The 17,846-nt window shown below is 45.0% G+C and overlaps 2 protein-coding genes across 4 annotated transcripts; one reads left to right on the top strand and one right to left on the bottom strand.

Moving 5' to 3' along the window:
* Positions 1–3,779: 3,779 nt before the first annotated feature.
* Positions 3,780–7,870, bottom strand: LOC311495809 (uncharacterized protein). The gene is made up of 6 exons (XM_084555420.1): positions 7,592–7,870; positions 6,606–6,713; positions 6,322–6,461; positions 6,114–6,210; positions 5,867–5,991; positions 3,780–5,660 (listed from the first exon to the last, which is right to left on the bottom strand). Exons 1-6 carry the CDS (start codon positions 7,674–7,676, stop codon positions 5,484–5,486), a joined length of 732 nt encoding a protein of 243 aa, XP_084411546.1. The 5' UTR covers positions 7,677–7,870; the 3' UTR covers positions 3,780–5,483.
* A 1,142-nt stretch (positions 7,871–9,012) lies between these two features.
* Positions 9,013–17,126, top strand: spata2l (spermatogenesis associated 2-like). 3 transcript variants are annotated; one of them, XM_084554427.1, is made up of 4 exons: positions 9,013–10,086; positions 12,263–12,597; positions 12,692–12,985; positions 13,990–17,126. In XM_084554427.1, exons 2-4 carry the CDS (start codon positions 12,265–12,267, stop codon positions 16,450–16,452), a joined length of 3,090 nt encoding a protein of 1,029 aa, XP_084410553.1. In that variant the 5' UTR covers positions 9,013–10,086; positions 12,263–12,264; the 3' UTR covers positions 16,453–17,126. The 3 variants fall into 3 exon arrangements, with proteins under 3 accessions (XP_084410553.1, XP_084410552.1, XP_084410551.1); XM_084554426.1 differs by having other exon boundaries at positions 9,013–9,643; XM_084554425.1 differs by lacking the exon at positions 9,013–10,086 and having other exon boundaries at positions 11,973–12,597.
* Positions 17,127–17,846: the final 720 nt, after the last annotated feature.

Raw genomic sequence — 17,846 nt, forward strand, 5'->3', positions numbered from 1 at the left:
TATGTGGTTTGTAAGAGACGTCCAGGTGAATAGATGCTTCGTTAACCTGCTGAGAAATGAAGAAGAAGCTGCAGGTCTTATCTGTACGTCTTTACAGAACAAAGCTACTTTTTATGGCTCCACTTTTACTGAACGCAGGCTCATGTGCAGCTTTCATTTCTTGTCTTCGTGCTCCCAGACAGGTCGATGTGTTTCCGTCAGATGAGCGGAAGCTTTCCGTTTAGATTCTTCTTCCTTCCTTCATTCCTCCAGAAACCAGACTTGTGAATCTGCAGCCGGGTCGTTTGAGTGGACTGAGATCTACTCGGCTGCAGCTGATCGGTTTTAAAAAATCAAATCTGAGAGAAAACGAGGGAACGTGTCCGTTAAATAATCTCTAATGAGAGGCACTGATGGACTGGAGCTGTTTACAGCAGCAATGTCTCTATCATTTTTAAATGAATGCACGTTTATAAATCAACTGAGTTCATGTGGGTGTGTCTTTTTGTCTTTTTGTTTTTTTGTTTTTTTTGCAATCCTCAGAATTTAAAATGCACTTTGGGTGTGGATGTGTTCAGGGAACGAGTTACACTGGATGGTGGAGTTGTGTTCAGATGGAGGAGAAGGTGGAGGAGCTCAGGAGCTTTACTGCTGCACACAGGCCGAGCCACAGGGACTGACCGCAGCCACATGTGGACTTTATTAGTTTATTCTCTTATCTGCGTATGATTTTAAAACTTGATTTTATGCAAAGATTCAAACTTCCTGCTGTGACCTCAGAGCAAACATCCGTGTATTAAAGGGACCTCGCTTTGTCAAGTTTTCCTGCAGAAAATGTTTTGTTTTAAATGCATGCAGACATTAGAGTCAGACCTACCAGAGTTTTTTATTTATTTTTTTTTATAGCCCTAAATCTGCAGATTGGGTCACATCCTAGGGTCACAAACTAGACCCGTTTGTCATGTTACAGAAATGCAGCTGAAATCTGAGAGAGTTCAAAGTCGTGGTGCGTTTATGTGCCTGAATTAAACTCCGACGTGTGAGACTCGCACCGCGGTAGCGATGAAGTGTGCGTTTTTAAAAAAAGAAATGTAAACCAGTAGCTCAGGAGATGATGAGAGTTAAAATAAAATACTGAAGCCTCCACCAGAAAAAAGACTTTACTCTTTAAAATATATTTAATTTTCTTTAGGTTCAAAACATGTGAAAAAGATTTCTCTGTAGCTTTTTGTTTTTTTTTAAATTTGTTCCCACGATATTAACACCAAAAACAGACTTAATAAATGTTTATGTAACTACTGACGGTAGAAACGGCCGCTACGCTCATGTGAAATGATTTATTGTTCTTTTTAATCTGGAACCTGTGAATTAGAGAATAAAGAGAACAGAGACCTTTTAAACAGAACCTTCTCTTTGCTTTTAATAAACCTGATCAACGCTGGAAACAGGAAGCTGAAGATGAACCTGGAAACGTCAGCAAAGTAAAATGTTTCGCTCACGTCTGCTTTACTGACAGCTTCACCTGGAGCTTTTATTTTGAAGGCGTCCCCGCCATGTGCTGCTTCCTGTTGACTCTGAGCTGAATCCAAACGTCTGATCTGGGTTCAGGAGGTCACCTTCATCTGATGCAGAGACTGGACGTCCTGCTGAAGAACTAATGATGGTCCCACTGAGCTCAGTCCAGATGTGATGTCCAGTCCTTCAGTTCCTTTGTCCCAGTGTCTTTGTCTCTCTTATTGTCCTCCTCTTTTCTTGTTTTTTTCTTTGTTGTCTTCTAACTTTCTGCCTATTTTTTTTGTCTTTTTGTTGTCTTCGTCTTCTCTTGTCCTTGTCTTTGATTCCTGTTTTTGTCTTGTCTTCATCATCTTCTTTCTTGTCTTGGTTCTTTTTATCTTTTCTTGTCTTCGTCTCTGTCTTCTGTTTTTTTTGTTTTTTAATGTTTCTTTTAGTCTTGTCTTCCCTTTCTTGTCGTCTTCAACTTTTCTTCCTGTTTTCATTTCATCTTTTTTGTCTTCATGTTTTCGTCATCGTTTTGTTGTCTGTCCTTTAACGAAGTCAGGACGATGTCATTTTTGTTGTCTTTCTTCTTCTTCTTCTTTGTCGTCTTCTCAGCAGTTCTCATTTGGTCCCCCGTCCTGGGTCGGTCCTCATCTCAGAGACACAATATAAACTGTCTGTAAATGTCTTCAGGTCGTCCTGGACTGTTGTTTCTCTTCTCATCATTAACACAGATTACTTTTTTAACTTGGAGTTAAAAACATTCTTTTACATCAACGTGAAACTATAACAGAGTCTTGGAGGATGAGATGAAACAAGAGGAACATTCGTCTGGTGACGGGAGCTGTTGTGAGGAGTTGTTCTTTTTGTAGTCGGTTGCCGGAGCGTCTGTGTAGGGACGATGTCGGGACGATGCAGGATGCTGTGATGACTTGGAGCAGCAGAAATCTTTGAAGTCCAATAAAAAAACAACATGTCGCTATGAATCCATCAGAACGACACCACCACCCAGCATGTCCTCTGTCCTCTGTCCTCTCTCCGTCTCACTCTGTGTTTGTGTCTCATTTACAGAGTTGACCCCCGCCGCCCTCTTCCACCAGGTCATTGGGGTTGTCGTCAGGATTAATGAACAGAGAACAGAGCTGGTTCTCATGGATCCTGTCAGAGAACAAGTTGAAGAGTCCATCCTCAGATGTTTAAAGACGAGAAGACAACTGAGACGACTGGATCAGAACAACTACAGAGATCCAAGGAATGAGGAGAAGCAGAGACAGGGCTATGGATCACTGAGGATGAGGAGGAGGAGGAGGAGGTAGAAGAGAAGGTACATGAAGACGAGGAGGAGGAGAATGAAGGAGCGGAAGAAGAAAAGGTGAACGAGGAAGAACAAGAACAGGAGTAAGAAGTTGAAAACGAGAAGAAAAGGAGGAGGAAGCTGAGTGGGGAAGAAGGAAGAACAGGAAGAGGAAGAAGAGGTGAAGGGGAGGAAGAGGAGAGGGATGGAGAAAGGTTAGAAGAGGAAGAACAAGAGAAGGAGAAAGACGAGGGGACAAGGAGCAGGTCCTGATTAACCTCATGGATCAGATGTGATAACCTTTAAGGGTTCCCTCCTCCAAACATGGTCGCTATGGTGATTCATCCTCTCTCTCATTCCTCTCTAATTATCTGACAGCTGATTGGCAGACGCAGATGTTTACGAGCGCAGCATGTCGCTGGTTGTTGGTGTGGTCATACGACACAAACCGTCTCAATCACTTCCAGATCAGCTGCTGTTAAACACTCTGTCTGTCACTCTGTCATGTCTCTGTTTTCTACAGGACTTTAACTCCCAGAGAGACATGACAAACCTCCAGAAACCACCAGGGACCTCCAGGGACCACCAGGGACCTCCAGGGACCACGCCGCTCCAACTCCTGTGGCGTCGTCTGATGAGTCACCCTGTTGGTTTTTCAGCGACTCAAAACTCTGGTGAGGTCTCGCTGCTCTCGCACGAGAAGGCAGAACGCCACGCCGCCAGGATCACGCTGCCAGGATCACGCCTTGTTTTTGTTTTTGTTCCATCTGGTTTGAAGATTCCTCTCGTCCACAAACGCTCCAGCTTTTAATCAAGAGCAGAGGAGCTGTTAAAACCGTTGGAGCGCTCCTCGTCACCAGATCATTAACCTCTGTGGTCTATCACCAGGACCAGGCCTCACTTAGACCTGAAGGAAGGAGGGGGAGGACCACAGCTGTAGAGTCCTGGGTCAGAGATCGTTAGGACTAAATGAACGAGATGGAAACGGGTTCTGAAAGCGTTTAATACAAGCAGATTTAACAAAATATACAAATAAAGAGGATGTCACTCAGAAATAACACGTTTAAGACGTCTGATCTAATCTCAAACTAAAACCAGGTTCCCTGTTTAATCTGTGTAAAATGACCCGAGACCGTCCAGACATTAAACCACGACGGGTCAACGAACGGGACAAACAAAACGCCTCATGTTCTCATGAACAGGACGCCATTCAAGACAACAATGTCCCCTCTGAGGCTGTTTGTTTAAGGGACACGCTGCCCCAAATAACAAGCGGCAGATAAAGGAGTTTATCTGGGGGGGCGGGGGCTGGGGGGGCAGGGGGGTCAGAGCTGGCGCTTGTGAACGGGGCAAAGAGTCACGCTAGGCTGGAGGAATACGTGTCAGCCTCGCCCCACCCCGGGATCAGTCGCCGTTAACTTGATTACATTAACCATTAACATTTAACCAAATAAAGAGACAGGATGGTTTAATGAGATCTTGTTTATTGGTTAATAAATCAGTGAAACAGCTTTTTATTGGTCGTATATATATGTACACAGACAAGGAGCTGGTTCTCTGCACAGGGACCGGTTTGGGGGTCGGACCGTTGACCTTAGGGTCCCAAATCTGCACGTTCAGTTTAATTTAACCCTTAATCAAAGCTCTGCAGTGAGCTGCTCTATATCAGATTTATTTTAGAGCCTAATCCCCGTCCTTCCGTCTGTCTGATCAGAATCAACTCAGATTACTTTAAACCACTTTATAAACTCATCAAAACCAACAGTTAGTTCATTTCAGGCCTAACCAGACCGTTCATGCTTTCATTCACCACTTCCTGGAGGCCCAGTGAACACATGAACACGTTTATTTCATTCCTTTTTAATTTAGATGTTTTTGCTGCTTTTCTTTAGTCCAGAATAGAGACCAACGTCCGGCGCCCACGTAGTTTTATGCGGTGGAGAGTCGGTCTGGCGTCTCTCCGTTGAGAACTGATTACACCACAGAGATGTGAGCGTTTGGTTGCCACCGTTGTGCCGAGACGTTTTTCATGCCCCTGCAGAGTTTGCTTTATTTTTACATTCATGGTTTCCTTGAGGCCCATTAAATACCGTGAAACACAAAGTTTTAGCAACGGAAAGTTGGTCTGGAGTCTCTCTGTTGAGAGCTGATTATGTTCCTGCAAAGAAAGAAGGATTGTCGTCACCTGCTTCCACATCTGTCTGACGTTAAACAGTTTTTACAGCCTCTCAGGAGTCGTCAGGTAGTTCACATGCTTTGGTTTGCTATGTTAAGCTACGTTTATGCTTCTACGTTAAATCTACACTAGAGCCTAAATCTAAGAAAACATAAATCTAGCGTTAGTCTACGAGGAGGACCGGTTTATAAAGTTGAATGTGTTGCATCTATGAAGTTCTGCTGAAGATCGAAGAGAAAGAGAGAGAGGATGGGAGGACGATGCTTCATGCAGGCGTAACTAGTCCTCAACAGCCTGACGTTAAACTGTGGTGGAGTGTGGAGGGTCACGACTTCTACTGAGGACGAACAGAAGAAGAAGAGAGGAACATCATCTGACAAACAAACAACACACATGTAGCACAGATACACTTCAGAGGGGGAGACAGAGAAGACATGAAGACGCTGGAGCTGTGTTTGTGGAGAGTGCAGGAGCAGGAGCAGTGCGTTCCCGTGGCAACAAGGGAAGATGGCGGAGGAGGATGGAGCGTCTCCGAGTCTAAAGGTTCCTCTCTAGAATGACAGTCTTTAAGTCCGCCGGGCAGGTGACGTTGAAGACGGTGTGGGACGTGTTTCGTCGTTCCACCAGAGTGGCCACGGCCTCGCCCAGGTCCAGGTGGTTCAGGTAACCGGGGGCCATGCGCTCTGGGGGGGCGACACCCGTGTCAATCTTCACCTGCCAGACGATGAAGAAGAGAGGGAAGGTTAGAGGGGACTGATCTGGTCTCTAGTGTCCAGGTTAAACAGGTCCAGGTGTGAACACTGATCTGGTCTCTAGTGTCCAGGTTAAACAGGTCCAGGTGTGAACACTGATCTGGTCTCTAGTGTCCAGGTTAAACAGGTCCAGGTGTGAACACTGATCTGGTCTCTAGTTGGTCTCACCTGGTTGAGTTTACAGGACACCTCTGGGTACTCCTCTCGTAGAACCTGACAGAAGGCCAGAGTGCTGGCAGCTCCCACCGTCAGGAATCCTGTACCAGGCATCAGCAGCTTCCCTCCGGCTCCTCCTGCAACAAACCGAGACGAGTATTAAATGACAGTAGCACCCCGCCCCCCCCCCCCCCCCCCCCCCCCCCCTCCCAAGGAGCCCCCACTACAGCAGTGATGATGGAGCCTCTGAAGAACTGACCTGTGATGAAGGTGTAGGTGCAGTCGGAGTCGTCCCTCACCAGAGGGAAGAAGGCCTTCCACGACACAAATGTGCTGAACAGCAACATCTCCAAGACCTGGGGGGGAATAATCTGGTTACTACGGTGACGACTGACACCGTTAAAGCACTGGTCTGCCAACCAGAAACTAGAGAGTGTGTGTGTGTGTTCTTTAGAGTGTGTCCTGACCCAGTGCAGGTCTTTGACGCTCTGAGTGTGGGGGGGTCCTCCCTGCCACCAGCTGAAGCCCAGAGAGGAAACAATGTCGGTCACCTTCCCCACCTCCTTCAGCAGCGCCTCCTTCACCTGCTCCACCTCCTCCTCTGAGCCTGAAACACACGACGGGTCAGGGTTGAACACGACTGGTTCAGTTCTGATCTGATGAACGGTTATTGGTTAAAGCTTTTCAGGGAGGGAGGGAGGGATGGAGGGAGGGAGGGAGGGATGGAGGGAGGGCGAATGACCCGACTCACCCACGTTCCCCACTACAGTGGTGAGGTTTTCCTTGGTGCTGGGGGAGACGAACGATTTGAGTTTCTCCAGCCGACTCTTCTCTCTGGAGATCACTGCCACTCTGAAACCTTCACAGAAACATTTCACATTAAACTGTCTGAGTTTAATATAAACATCTAAACCTTTAAACATCTAAAGCTGTCACCTCGTCCTTCACTGTCACCACATTGTTCAGATCTGAGCCCAAAACTAAACTCCTCTACCTCCGACTATAAACTATATCTCAGTGGATGATGATGATGATGATGATGATGGGAGATGCTGAAGAGTCTGAGCTCAGATAAGACTCAGATCAAACCAACAGAGAAACATCAAACATGATAAAAGCAAAAAATAAATCTGAAATGTAAAAAGTTTTTCCTGTTTTCTATTTATCAACGGATTTAGTGAAGAAACTAAACATTTAATGAATTCTACATTCTTCTTCTTATTCATATATTTATTTTCTATATTTCTTCTTGTGATTTCTCATGAATAATGTTTGATGTTGTCATCATTTAAAGGACCATCTCTGAACATGAACAGTCTCTGTGATGATAAATGTGTTTGATTATTTGTGTTGGGTTTGATTTGACACAGAAATAAAATTCTGACTTGACCAGGTCTACTGAGAGGATCTATCGGAATAAAACCTTAACCTTTTTATCTATTATCCTTTATCTATTTTACGCGCCATAAAAGTCGAATTAATAACAAAGTATTCCGAAGATAAAAAACAGAAAAGACTCGTGTGACGTTGAAACATCCTGAAAATACTTAGAAACTGTCTCTGGTCAAGTTTTTAATGATGGAATTCCTTGTGCGTAAATTTTAATCGACTGGAGACCCGTGCGTAAAAGTTCCACATTGATACAAATGTCCAAAGTTCAGTATCATCCTTTGGTTAAATACTTTTCTCTCTCTAGACGACCTCTTGGCTGCAGAGAAGGTTTTCTTGGCGTCTTACCTTTATCCAGCAGCGCCTTGACGACCCCGGAGCCCACAGTCCCCGCTCCTCCCAGAGCCAGCACCACCCTGTCCGAGTTTGACATGTCGACCGCGGCTGTGCAGACCTGCAGGAGGATGGAAGGATGAAGGATGGAGGATGAAGCTGGTGGCTTGTGCTGAGCATCTCTCGAAACGGGGACCTTTAAACTCCAGGGTCACAGGTCCGCCCTTGCCCCGGCTTCTCCCACTGAAGCCACGCCCACTGGTCCAGCACAAACATTTGATCCCTTCAGACACCTGAAAACATTTACTCTACACGCATTTATGCATGCTTTCACATGCGCCAAAACGGATCAAAGAGGAATATTTTCTTTCTGTAGAAGGTGAATAGAAGTCAGCATCTCCTCCTGATCTGAATGAAACCTTCTGAAACTAACAGCTGAGCTAACTGTTGGTTTAAGTTTACATTTTATAAAACACAAACTATTGTCATTTCAATCTCACATCAATAACGTTACCCGGTCTGCATATTTCCACCTACGCAATATAAATCGTCTCCACCCCTCTCTCAGCCCCCATACCACTTCCATCCTTATCCACAGCCTTGTCACCTCCCGCCTCGACTACTGTAACTCTCTCCTCTTCGGCCTCCCCCACAAATCCCTCCATAAGCTCCAAATGGTCCAGAACTCAGCCGCTCGCATCATCACCAAAACCCCCTCATTTCACCACATTACCCCTGTGCTTCAGCATCTCCACTGGCTCCCAGTCAAATCCCGCATCAACTTCAAGATCCTTCTCCACACCTTCAAGGCCATCCATAACCTCGCCCCCCCCCTTATCTCTCGGATCTCCTCCATATTGTCACCCCCTCCCGCTCCCTCAGATCCTCCTCCTCTATCCACCTCTCTGTCCCCTCGGCTCGCCTCAGTACCATGGGGAGCAGAGCCTTCAGCTGCTCTGCTCCCCAACTCTGGAACTCACTCCCACCGGACATCAGAAACATTGACTCCTTCCCTATCTTCAAATCCAGACTCAAAACCCACCTGTTCCAGAAAGCTTACTCCCCATGATTGCACTGTTCCATTTGTTTATTCTGTCTTGTTTTGTGTCTTTATGTTTTGTACAGTGACCTTGCGAGTCTTGAAAGGCGCTTATAAATAAAATGTATTATTATTATTATTATTTCTGACCAGTGGATCTTACGGTAATTTAGTCACTTTTACGCACGCAAATGCACCATCAGCGTCTTGATAATGGATAATAATTTAGCTGTTAAAAAACAAAACAGACTAGTATATTGTGTGTGAAAACTGAAGTTTTTCCATTAGTGAGTTATTTCTGCGTAAAAAGTCACCAGATAAACAGCTGCGCGTAAAAGTTCCAGTTTGATCCAAATGTCCACGTGTGAGTGAACAATTCTGCGTTTCCTGTTTGTTGGACAACATTAAATGGAAATATTAGTTTGTTGCAGCCTGTCAGTTATTCTGTGATGGGATAAAACCAAGTTACCGGCAGTTTTCTGTTTGTTAATCACATTATCTGCAAATAGAGTAAAGACAACGGTGCATATTCGTGCGTAAAAAGGACAAACTGTCTCTACGTGTCTTCTTGGCTGCAGAGGAGGTTTTTATTGCCTTTTACCGTTAATCTGGATCCAGTGTCCTCACTGCACCAGAGGGTGTGTCAGGTGAGTCGGTCCATGCGGAGGTGAGGCGGTGACTGCAGGTGAAATGCTGCCATCTAGTGGATACATCTAACAGACAAACTGGTCATTTGATTTTTATTTATTTAATTCAACACATTTTTATTTTACTTTGACGTTTTCCGTTAAGATAAACTGATTTGCATCCTGTCTTTTTTAGTCTTAAATCAGCTTTCTACTGTAAACTCCTCCCCCGCGGCCCCTCCTGATACCTCCACCAAGCGCACTCGGTTTTACCAGGGAAATTCCGTGCCACGTGACAACAGTGTTTACTTCTTCCACCCGGGACACTGGAGCAGCGGCGGAGAGGAGACACCTGTGTGTCCGGTGTCCACCGACTGATACCTGAACGTGGCGGCGGTACAGGTGAGTTCGTTTCTCTCTAACGTGTCAAACAAAGCTGAAATTCTGACCAGACGGGACCACCTGTAGCCACTAGCCACGAGGACGTTAGCTTCGTCTTCGACGTGTCATTCAAAATTCTTTAAATTCTGTATCTGGAAACCGTTAAAACTCTCTAAACCCAGAATTATAACATTTTCCAAATCAGCGAGAGATATACTTTAATTCGGCTTGTATCCAAAACGCCACAAAACTCGTCTTCATATTAAATTTAGAACTTTTCTGAGGTAATTTCCTGATTTCTTCCTGGGGTATTTCCCCACCGATAAGACACGATGTTCGGCGACGGAAATCGAGCTGGACAGTTTCTGTCAGTCCATTAGAGGATTGTATGTTAGCCGAACTGAAGGAAAACTTCCGCTTTACCGAAAACTCCTTTGAGTGGATTTCACGACAACTATAACAAAGTAAGAAAATGAATATATTTTTAAATTGGCCGATGTTTGGAAGGGATTTGGTTCGTAGGTTCGAAATGAGCGAAACTAGCTAACGTTAGTGTTAACGTGGGCTAAGCTAATGCTAATGTCAGCCTGATTTGCTCTTATTTTCTGATTATTTATTAATGTTTGACTGTTTTAAAGAAGCTAACAGCTCTTGGATCACTTTATATCACAGCTGGTTTATTAAATAATATATTTTTAGACGCACTTACATCAAACTTTCACTTTCGGTTAGAAACATGAACTCGAGGTGAATTTACTTAGTTATTATTATTATTACATGCTGCTAAAAGGAATTAATATTATCAGTGGGAACAGGTGGTAGAGAGTGTGTTACAGCCACGTGAGAGAAAATAATAAAAATAAATAAAATAATTCACAGGAATCTGTTTATGTTGAAGGTGAAGGGGGACATCTGAGTGATAAACACATAAATAAAAGTAAACTATAGAATAACATTAATAGTTATGTTTATCGTCCCCTTTTCAAGTAAAATGTGGAAACGATCACGGAGTCTGGTCAGGAAACGCAGAAATAAAGAGCAGAAGAAGAATCTCTTTCACTTCCACCTTTAGAGAACTAAAATAGCTGCAACACCTTAAACTGGTTCTTCACATGATCGGGTTAACTTCTAACTTCTAACTTCTGGGATTTAGATAATCGATCAGTTATTCAAGTCGTTTGATCAAATGGGAAGTTTATTCTGCTTTGTAAACCTCTAGAGAACATTCCTTTTAATTCTTCATGTCTTACAACACGTGGCAGGAGACTCAAGATTTATATTATATTAAGATTTATGTTTCTTAATCACTTATGAATAAAAAATAGGGTCCATACAAATGAAAACAATGTTTTTATGTGGTATTATTATTATTATTATTATTATTCTTTCAGAAAAAATGGTTGTAAGGAAAGTAAAATAGAAGGTTCAAGAGGATGTGGTTGGGACGTCCTGATCAGTATTCAGCTATCTCTAAAACGATTGAAGTGATGTCAGTTTTCAGCCAAATCTGATCTTTAGTAGTTAACTATTTTGGGTCTGATGTAAACTAAAACCACGTCCCTGTAGCATCAAAACCTCTTCTAATGTCTTTTTAATGCTGGTTGGCTAGAATCAAAGCTGCCACCAATCCCAGAAGAAGAAGAAGATGAAGAAGAGGATCTTTCCTGTGTAGGTGAAGGTAGACCTTTAGTGTAGTGTGGATGTGTGGTGAGGTGGTAGTAGTTGATCATCTCAACAGAATCCATGGAGTCCACTCAGTCAAAGGCTGCACCCAAACAACAACAACAAACACTGAACGTTTAAAAGAAGAGAAAAGTTTCCTGGAGACAGCGTCAAGGAGAAACATCTTCCAGAGAGGGTTAGGGAGTTTATGGCAGCGTTGGATGACCAGAACATTTCTGGAGTAGAGAACACAAGGTACCAGCTACCCTCTCCACACTACATTAACTTTGACAGAAAGATTTATTGGACTGAATCCAGTCCACTCTAGGAGAAGACAAGGAAGACAAGGACAGACTTTAGGAAGCTACAGGAGACCAACTCTAGGAGAAGACAAGGAAGACAAGGACAGACTTTAGGAAGACACAGGAGACCAACTCTAGGAGAAGACAAGGAAGACAAGGACAGACTTTAGGAAGCTACAGGAGACCAACTCTAGGAGAAGACAAGGAAGACAAGGACAGACTTTAGGAAGACACAGGAGACCAACTCTAGGAGAAGACAAGGAAGACAAGGACAGACTTTAGGAAGCTACAGGAGACCAACTCTAGGAGAAGACAAGGAAGACAAGGACAGACTTTAGGAAGCTACAGGAGACCAACTCTAGGAGAAGACAAGGAAGACAAGGACAGACTTTAGGAAGCTACAGGAGACCAACTCTAGGAGAAGACAAGGAAGACAAGGACAGACTTTAGGAAGCTACAGGAGACCAACTCTAGGAGAAGACAACGAAGACAAGGACAGACTTTAGGAAACTACAGGAGACCAACTCGAGGACATTTAGGATCAGAAAATCGATTCTTTTTTTAAACCGAGCCCCACAAATTAGAAACCATAACAGTATAAAATCCAGAATCCAGAAATCTAATCCATTGTTGTTTGTTCTTCTTGTCTCTCTCTCTGTTAATGGATGGATGGCAGAGATGAGAAGCAGAGATCTGGTGAACGCCTACGCTCTCAACTTGGAGCGTCAAATCGCAGAGCGGCACTCGAGCCTGGTGTGCAGAGATGAGGAGATGTGGAAGAAGATGGAGGAGCAGCTGACGGAGGGAGACCCTCAGGAGGTCCACTGCCTGGGTCTGGATCCTCTGAGGGTGATGGAGGAGTCGCTCAAGGCGGCGGAGACCTCAGCCTGTAGCAGGCGACCCACGGCCGGAGGAGTGCTGCAGCGTCTGGCTCAAGCGTTCGAGGTCCTGGAGCAGGCAGCCGTGAACCTGCACCTGGGCCCCTGGAGGACGGAGTACAAAGTCATCAAGGTGGGTGAGATTAAAAACAACTAACGATTAACTCTGGTGTCACATTTCTGTCCAGAATGTTTAACTTTCCTCTTATCCTCCCCTCGTGTTGCAGATGTACTCTGGTGTTTTCACACACCACATTATTCCGGCGCTGTCACTGCCTCAGATTGAGAACCTGTTTGGCCTCTTGGGATATGAGGTCAGCCCATCTCGGCCCGAGCATCTCTGCCTCCAGACGGCCAGAGTCGGCGCTAGCTCCCTGGACGATCTCCTCCGTCTGGCCTGCGCCTTCTACGCGGCTCGCTGCGAGTGCCACGTCGTCCTGGAGGCTCTGGGGAAGCGGCGTGGCGACGTTGAGTGGGAGCTGAGCGTGGTGAAGGAGAGGCAGAGAGGAAACGGCCTGCAGGTATGAAATCAACCACTCCTGCTATCTAGTGAGCGCCTTATCGATGGGGTGGGGTCTGTTTTTGATCACTCTTCTTCCAGAAACCGTTCAAACCCACAGACTTTTTAACTCTAGTGGAACTTCCAGAGACTGTTTGTGGAAATGTGCATAAAATAATTCTCTAGACAAAACACGCAGCCAAACTTTGAATTTCTCAGTCATCATGTCAGAATTTCCTCTTTTGTCTCAATATTTGATTAAATCCAAAACCAGTTGACAACAAATGTAACTGATATCGTCTTTATGACCTTCTGTGGTCCATGATTCTCCATCAACTATGCACCACATGGTGGCCTGTCTGACTGAGTCTGAAGGCTCATTTAAAGTACTGCGGGACTAGACACCCTAAAGTACTTTCTACTTCCTGCTTCACTTTCAACAATGGCGACTCAAACTTTTGCCGAGTCGTACAAATGTTCCTCCTCAGTTAACCTTTCCTCGATGTGTTCCATCTTTGTTGATCCAAAACAGTCAATTCATAAACTGCAGAGATGGAGCAGAAGCCTAAACTGCCTAGGAGCCCTGTGCCTCAGTTTCATACATCAGTAGTATTTTGTAGCCAGATTCCCTTTTAAGAGGTAAAAACACAACGTGGAACACTTTGGGTTCTTTTGTGCACATTTTTAGAATCCATACAAATAGTGATAAATCCTCCATATTGCGGACGCATATAACTTCTCCAAGGAAACAAGTCACTAAGGCATGTTACATATCAGTGCAAAGCTAACTCCTAGCTTTCAGTACAAGATGGCTGTTTTGTGTTTGTTATCTGTGGTACCTCCACTAGATGGGGAAGACCATGTATTTAGGCACAGGGTCCCGATTCTGTCAGGCAAGTCACCACGTGGTGCATAGTTGACGGAGAATTGTTGTAAATAGGCTCAAAAGGACCATGAAAATTATATTAGATAGATAGATAGAGTTACTAACTGCTCCGTTCAATGAGTATTCTCTGTTTACAACAGGTCGCCCTGGACAACACCAAGAAAACCCTGGAAGTCTGCCAGCCAGTGATGGAGCCGCCTGGAGGAGGAGAACAGGATCTGTACGGAGAAGAGCTGGTTAATGGGGGTCAGAGGAAGGTGGTCGTCAAAAATGACGAGAGTACTCCCTCTTCAATGTCGGGGCCTCAAAGCATCGTTTCGGTCCCAGCTGTTAAAACACACAACAACGGAGTGTCCACCCCGCTGGAGTTGGACACATCCAGCAAGAAGCAAGACAGGCGTTCTGGTGGAGAGTCCAGGTCTGAGAAAACAGATTCACAGTCCACCTGTCTGCAGGTAGAGGTGAAGGGCAAGAGGGAGCCTGAAGTCGACCACCACTGCAGCTGCCTCCAGTCTCGTGTGACTCTTCTTGAACAATGCCTTGAATGTGACACCTTGCACAATTTCACCTGTGCCTCCCTTGAAGTCTGCAGGTCCAGCGCCCACAGATTGGTATATCCTGACACACAGAGTAACGAGATAAAGGAGTCTGCAGCATCATCGACCCAGAGAGGAAGCTTTAGAGGCAAGAAGCAAGACAGACGTCCTGGTGGAGAGTCCAGGTCTGAGAAAGCAGAGTCACAGTCTGTTTCTGTGAATCTGCATGTAGAGGCGAAAGGTCTGAACAAGAGGGAGCCTGAAGTCAACCACTACTGCAGCTGCCTCCAGTCTCCTGCTACTGTTCTTGAACAATGCACTGAATGTGACACCTTGCACAATATCAACTGTGCCTCCCTTGAAGTCTGCAGGTCCAACGGCCACAGGGTGGTAAATCCTGACAGAACGACTGAAGACATTCAAGAGTCTGCCATAGTACCACCTCAGAGAGGAAGCCTTAGAGGCAAGAAGCAAGACAGACATCCTGGTGGAGAGTCTAGATCTGTGAAAAGAGACTCACAGTCAAACATTCTGCAGATAGAAATGAAAGATCTGAGCAAAAGGGAGCCTGAAGTCGACCACCACTGCAGCTGCCTCCAGTCTCCTGCTCCTCTTCTTGAACAATGCCTTGAATGCAACACCTTGCACAATTTCACCTGTGCCTCCCTTGAAACCTGCAGGTCCAGCGACCACAGAGTGGTATATCCTGACACACAGAGTAACGAGATAAAGGAGTCTGCAGCATCGTCGACCCAGAGAGGAAGCCTTAGAGGCAAGAAGCAAGACAGACGTCCTGGTGGAGAGTCCAGGTCTGAGAAAGCAGAATCACAGTCTGTTTCTGTGAATCTGCATGTAGAGGCGAAAGGTCTGAACAAGAGGGAGCCTGAAGTCGACCACTACTGCAGTTGCCTCCAGTCTCCTGCTCCTTCTATTCTGAAACAATGCATTGAATGCGACACCTTGCACAATATCACCTGTGCCTCCCTTGAAGTCTGCAGGTCCAACGGCCACAGAGTGGTATATCCTGACAGAACGACTGAAGACATGAAGGAGTCTGCAGCAGAAGCCTTTGAGAGAGAAATCCTTAGAAGCAAGAAGCAAGACAGACGTCCTGGTGGAGAGTCCAGGTCTGAGAAAGCAGAGTCACAGTCTGTTTCTGTGAATCTGCATGTAGAGGCAAAAGGTCTGAACAAGAGGGAGCCTGAAGTCGACCACTACTGCAGTTGCCTCCAGTCTCCTGCTCCTTCTATTCTGAAACAATGCATTGAATGCGACACCTTGCACAATATCACCTGTGCCTCCCTTGAAGTCTGCAGGTCCAACGGCCACAGAGTGGTATATCCTGACAGAACGACTGAAGACATGAAGGAGTCTGCAGCAGAAGCCCTTGAGAGAGAAATCCTTAGAAGCAAGAAGCAAGACAGACGTCCTGGTGGAGAGTCTAGATCTGTGAAAACAGATTCACAGTCAAACATTCTACGTGTAGAGGTGAAGAGTCTGATCAAGAGGGAGCCTGAAGTCAACCACTACTGCGGCTGCCTCCAGTCTCCTGGTGCTGTTCTCAGACAATGCATTGAATGCAACACCTTGCACGATATCGCCTGTGCCTCCCTTGAAGTCTGCAGGTCCAACGCCCACAGCGTGGAATTACCCGACACAGTGACTAAAGAGATGAAAGCGTCTGCAGCAGTGACACCAACGAACAAAACCCACATCGGCAACACTGTCGGGATGTCCAACCTAGCTCTGCACGATGATCCCAAGTCAATAACTCCATCTCTGTCTCCGATCACCTACCACGGCTGCTGTGATCTCAAGCATCTGGACCCTCAGATTCTGTGTCACACATGCAAAGTCTTCCACAACGGTTCCTGCCCAGACAAAGACCTGTGCCTAAGCGACCACAACGTCAGCCAACTTGGCATGTGCCTCTGTGGCAGGTATTGCGCCAGAAGGCCTCTGGTCCTGTGCAGATATTGTGGAAGGGAGTATTGCAGCCAGTGCTGGTACAAATCTCCTGTTTCATGCATCTGTGGCCAAACATTTGACCAAGGGTCGCCTGTGTGATTTGTGTTTGAAACACTTTGCACCAATGAGGCACATCTCACACAAACCAGTGCCTTTAAATCTGAAACTGAATTCAGACGCTGCCTTCAGACACATGCAGTATTAAATGTGCCACATGTTTCTATTCCTGCTCTAAACTCTTGTTCTTTGTGCCATCCTGTTATTCTGCCAGTGGCCATATTTAATATTTACCAGCATGTTCATCTTAAACACAGCCAGAGTCTTCACTTGTGCTCCTTGTCACTTCGCTGTAGTTTGGTGTGAAGCACGAAAACGTCTGTTTCCATCTGTTTGTTGCTTCAGACAGTAAATTAATCCAGTTTTCCAGGGTAATTCTTTTTTTTTTCACAGTGCATGAGCTCCATCACTTTAAGCCCTGTGGAATAATTCAGCACAATATTAGGCAAATGATTAGTCATCAAATTTAGCATTTCATCCCTTCATAGTTGAAATTGATTAACTCTTGTTTTATAAAGACATGCCTTTGTGTGTAAATAATTTTTTTTTTGTGGAAAATTAAAAAAAAAAAATCTGCTTCTAATCATTACTGTAAGTTCTGAAGAACCACTTTGTATGCTGAGTTTTTTTCACTTGATATTTTAAGCTCTGCATCCAAGAAAAGAGGTCTCTGAACATTTAAGTATGTACAGATCATAATAAAACACAGGAGCTGGGAAACGCTGAAACTGTCTCAGATGTCTGTGAAACTGACGAGAAAGACCAGACCTCTGTGGATGAGGCAGATTGTACAGAAAGAACCAATGAGAATGTGCTCCACAGAATCAGACACACAAGCTTCATAAATTCTGATTTTGTTCACTGCCAAAAATCAAACCTTTGAAGAAAAGAATATTATATGTTACGGAGCATCTTTGCAGGACCTTCAGGACCACAATGGTAGAATTTAAAGATGTACACTCTAGATCATATGTGTCAAACATACGGCCCGGGGGCCAAAACCGGCCTGCCAGAGGGTCTAATCTGGCCCGCGGGATGAAGTTGCGAAGTGCAAAAATTACACTGAAGACACTAACTGCAATTTTTCCAATAAAAGTAACTGCTATTCCAAGGGTTCACACATATTTGTGGGCATAACAACTGAGACCTAGAACTAAATGCATTTCTCTTTCTTAAGAAATGTGGGGTTTAGGGAAACATTTGGAGATGTCGTTATTTATAGGTAAATAACGCATTGTGTTATTGGTCCGGTCCCTTGACATCAAATTGGGCTGTATGTGGCCCTGAACTAAAATGAGTTTGACACCCCTGCTCTAGATAAAATGTCCAAAGGTTGAATTGTGTGTACATTGCCTCCTGAAGTGGAATCAGTAGTATTTCGATTCCCTTTCAAGAGGTAAAAACCCAACGTGGAACACTTTGGGTTCTTTGGTTCT

This window comes from Chelon labrosus, assembly GCF_963514085.1.
Source record: "Chelon labrosus genome assembly, chromosome: 11".
NCBI classification, from domain to species: domain Eukaryota; kingdom Metazoa; phylum Chordata; class Actinopteri; order Mugiliformes; family Mugilidae; genus Chelon; species Chelon labrosus.

What these genes read in the sequence shown, in the direction of transcription:
- LOC311495809 (XM_084555420.1), bottom strand. Translation starts at nt 7,676, where the DNA reads ATGTCAAACTCGGACAGGGTGGTGCTGGCTCTGGGAGGAGCGGGGACT. An exon ending in CAAGGCGCTGCTGGATAAAG is followed by an intron (nt 6,714 to 7,591) that starts GTAAGACGCCAA and finishes GTTTCTGTGAAG; the next exon opens with GTTTCAGAGTGGCAGTGATC. An exon ending in CACCTACACCTTCATCACAG is followed by an intron (nt 5,992 to 6,113) that starts GTCAGTTCTTCA and finishes GGTTTGTTGCAG; the next exon opens with GAGGAGCCGGAGGGAAGCTG.
- spata2l (XM_084554425.1), top strand. Translation starts at nt 12,256, where the DNA reads ATGGCAGAGATGAGAAGCAGAGATCTGGTGAACGCCTACGCTCTCAAC. An exon ending in CGGAGTACAAAGTCATCAAG is followed by an intron (nt 12,598 to 12,691) that starts GTGGGTGAGATT and finishes CTCGTGTTGCAG; the next exon opens with ATGTACTCTGGTGTTTTCAC. An exon ending in AGAGAGGAAACGGCCTGCAG is followed by an intron (nt 12,986 to 13,989) that starts GTATGAAATCAA and finishes TGTTTACAACAG; the next exon opens with GTCGCCCTGGACAACACCAA.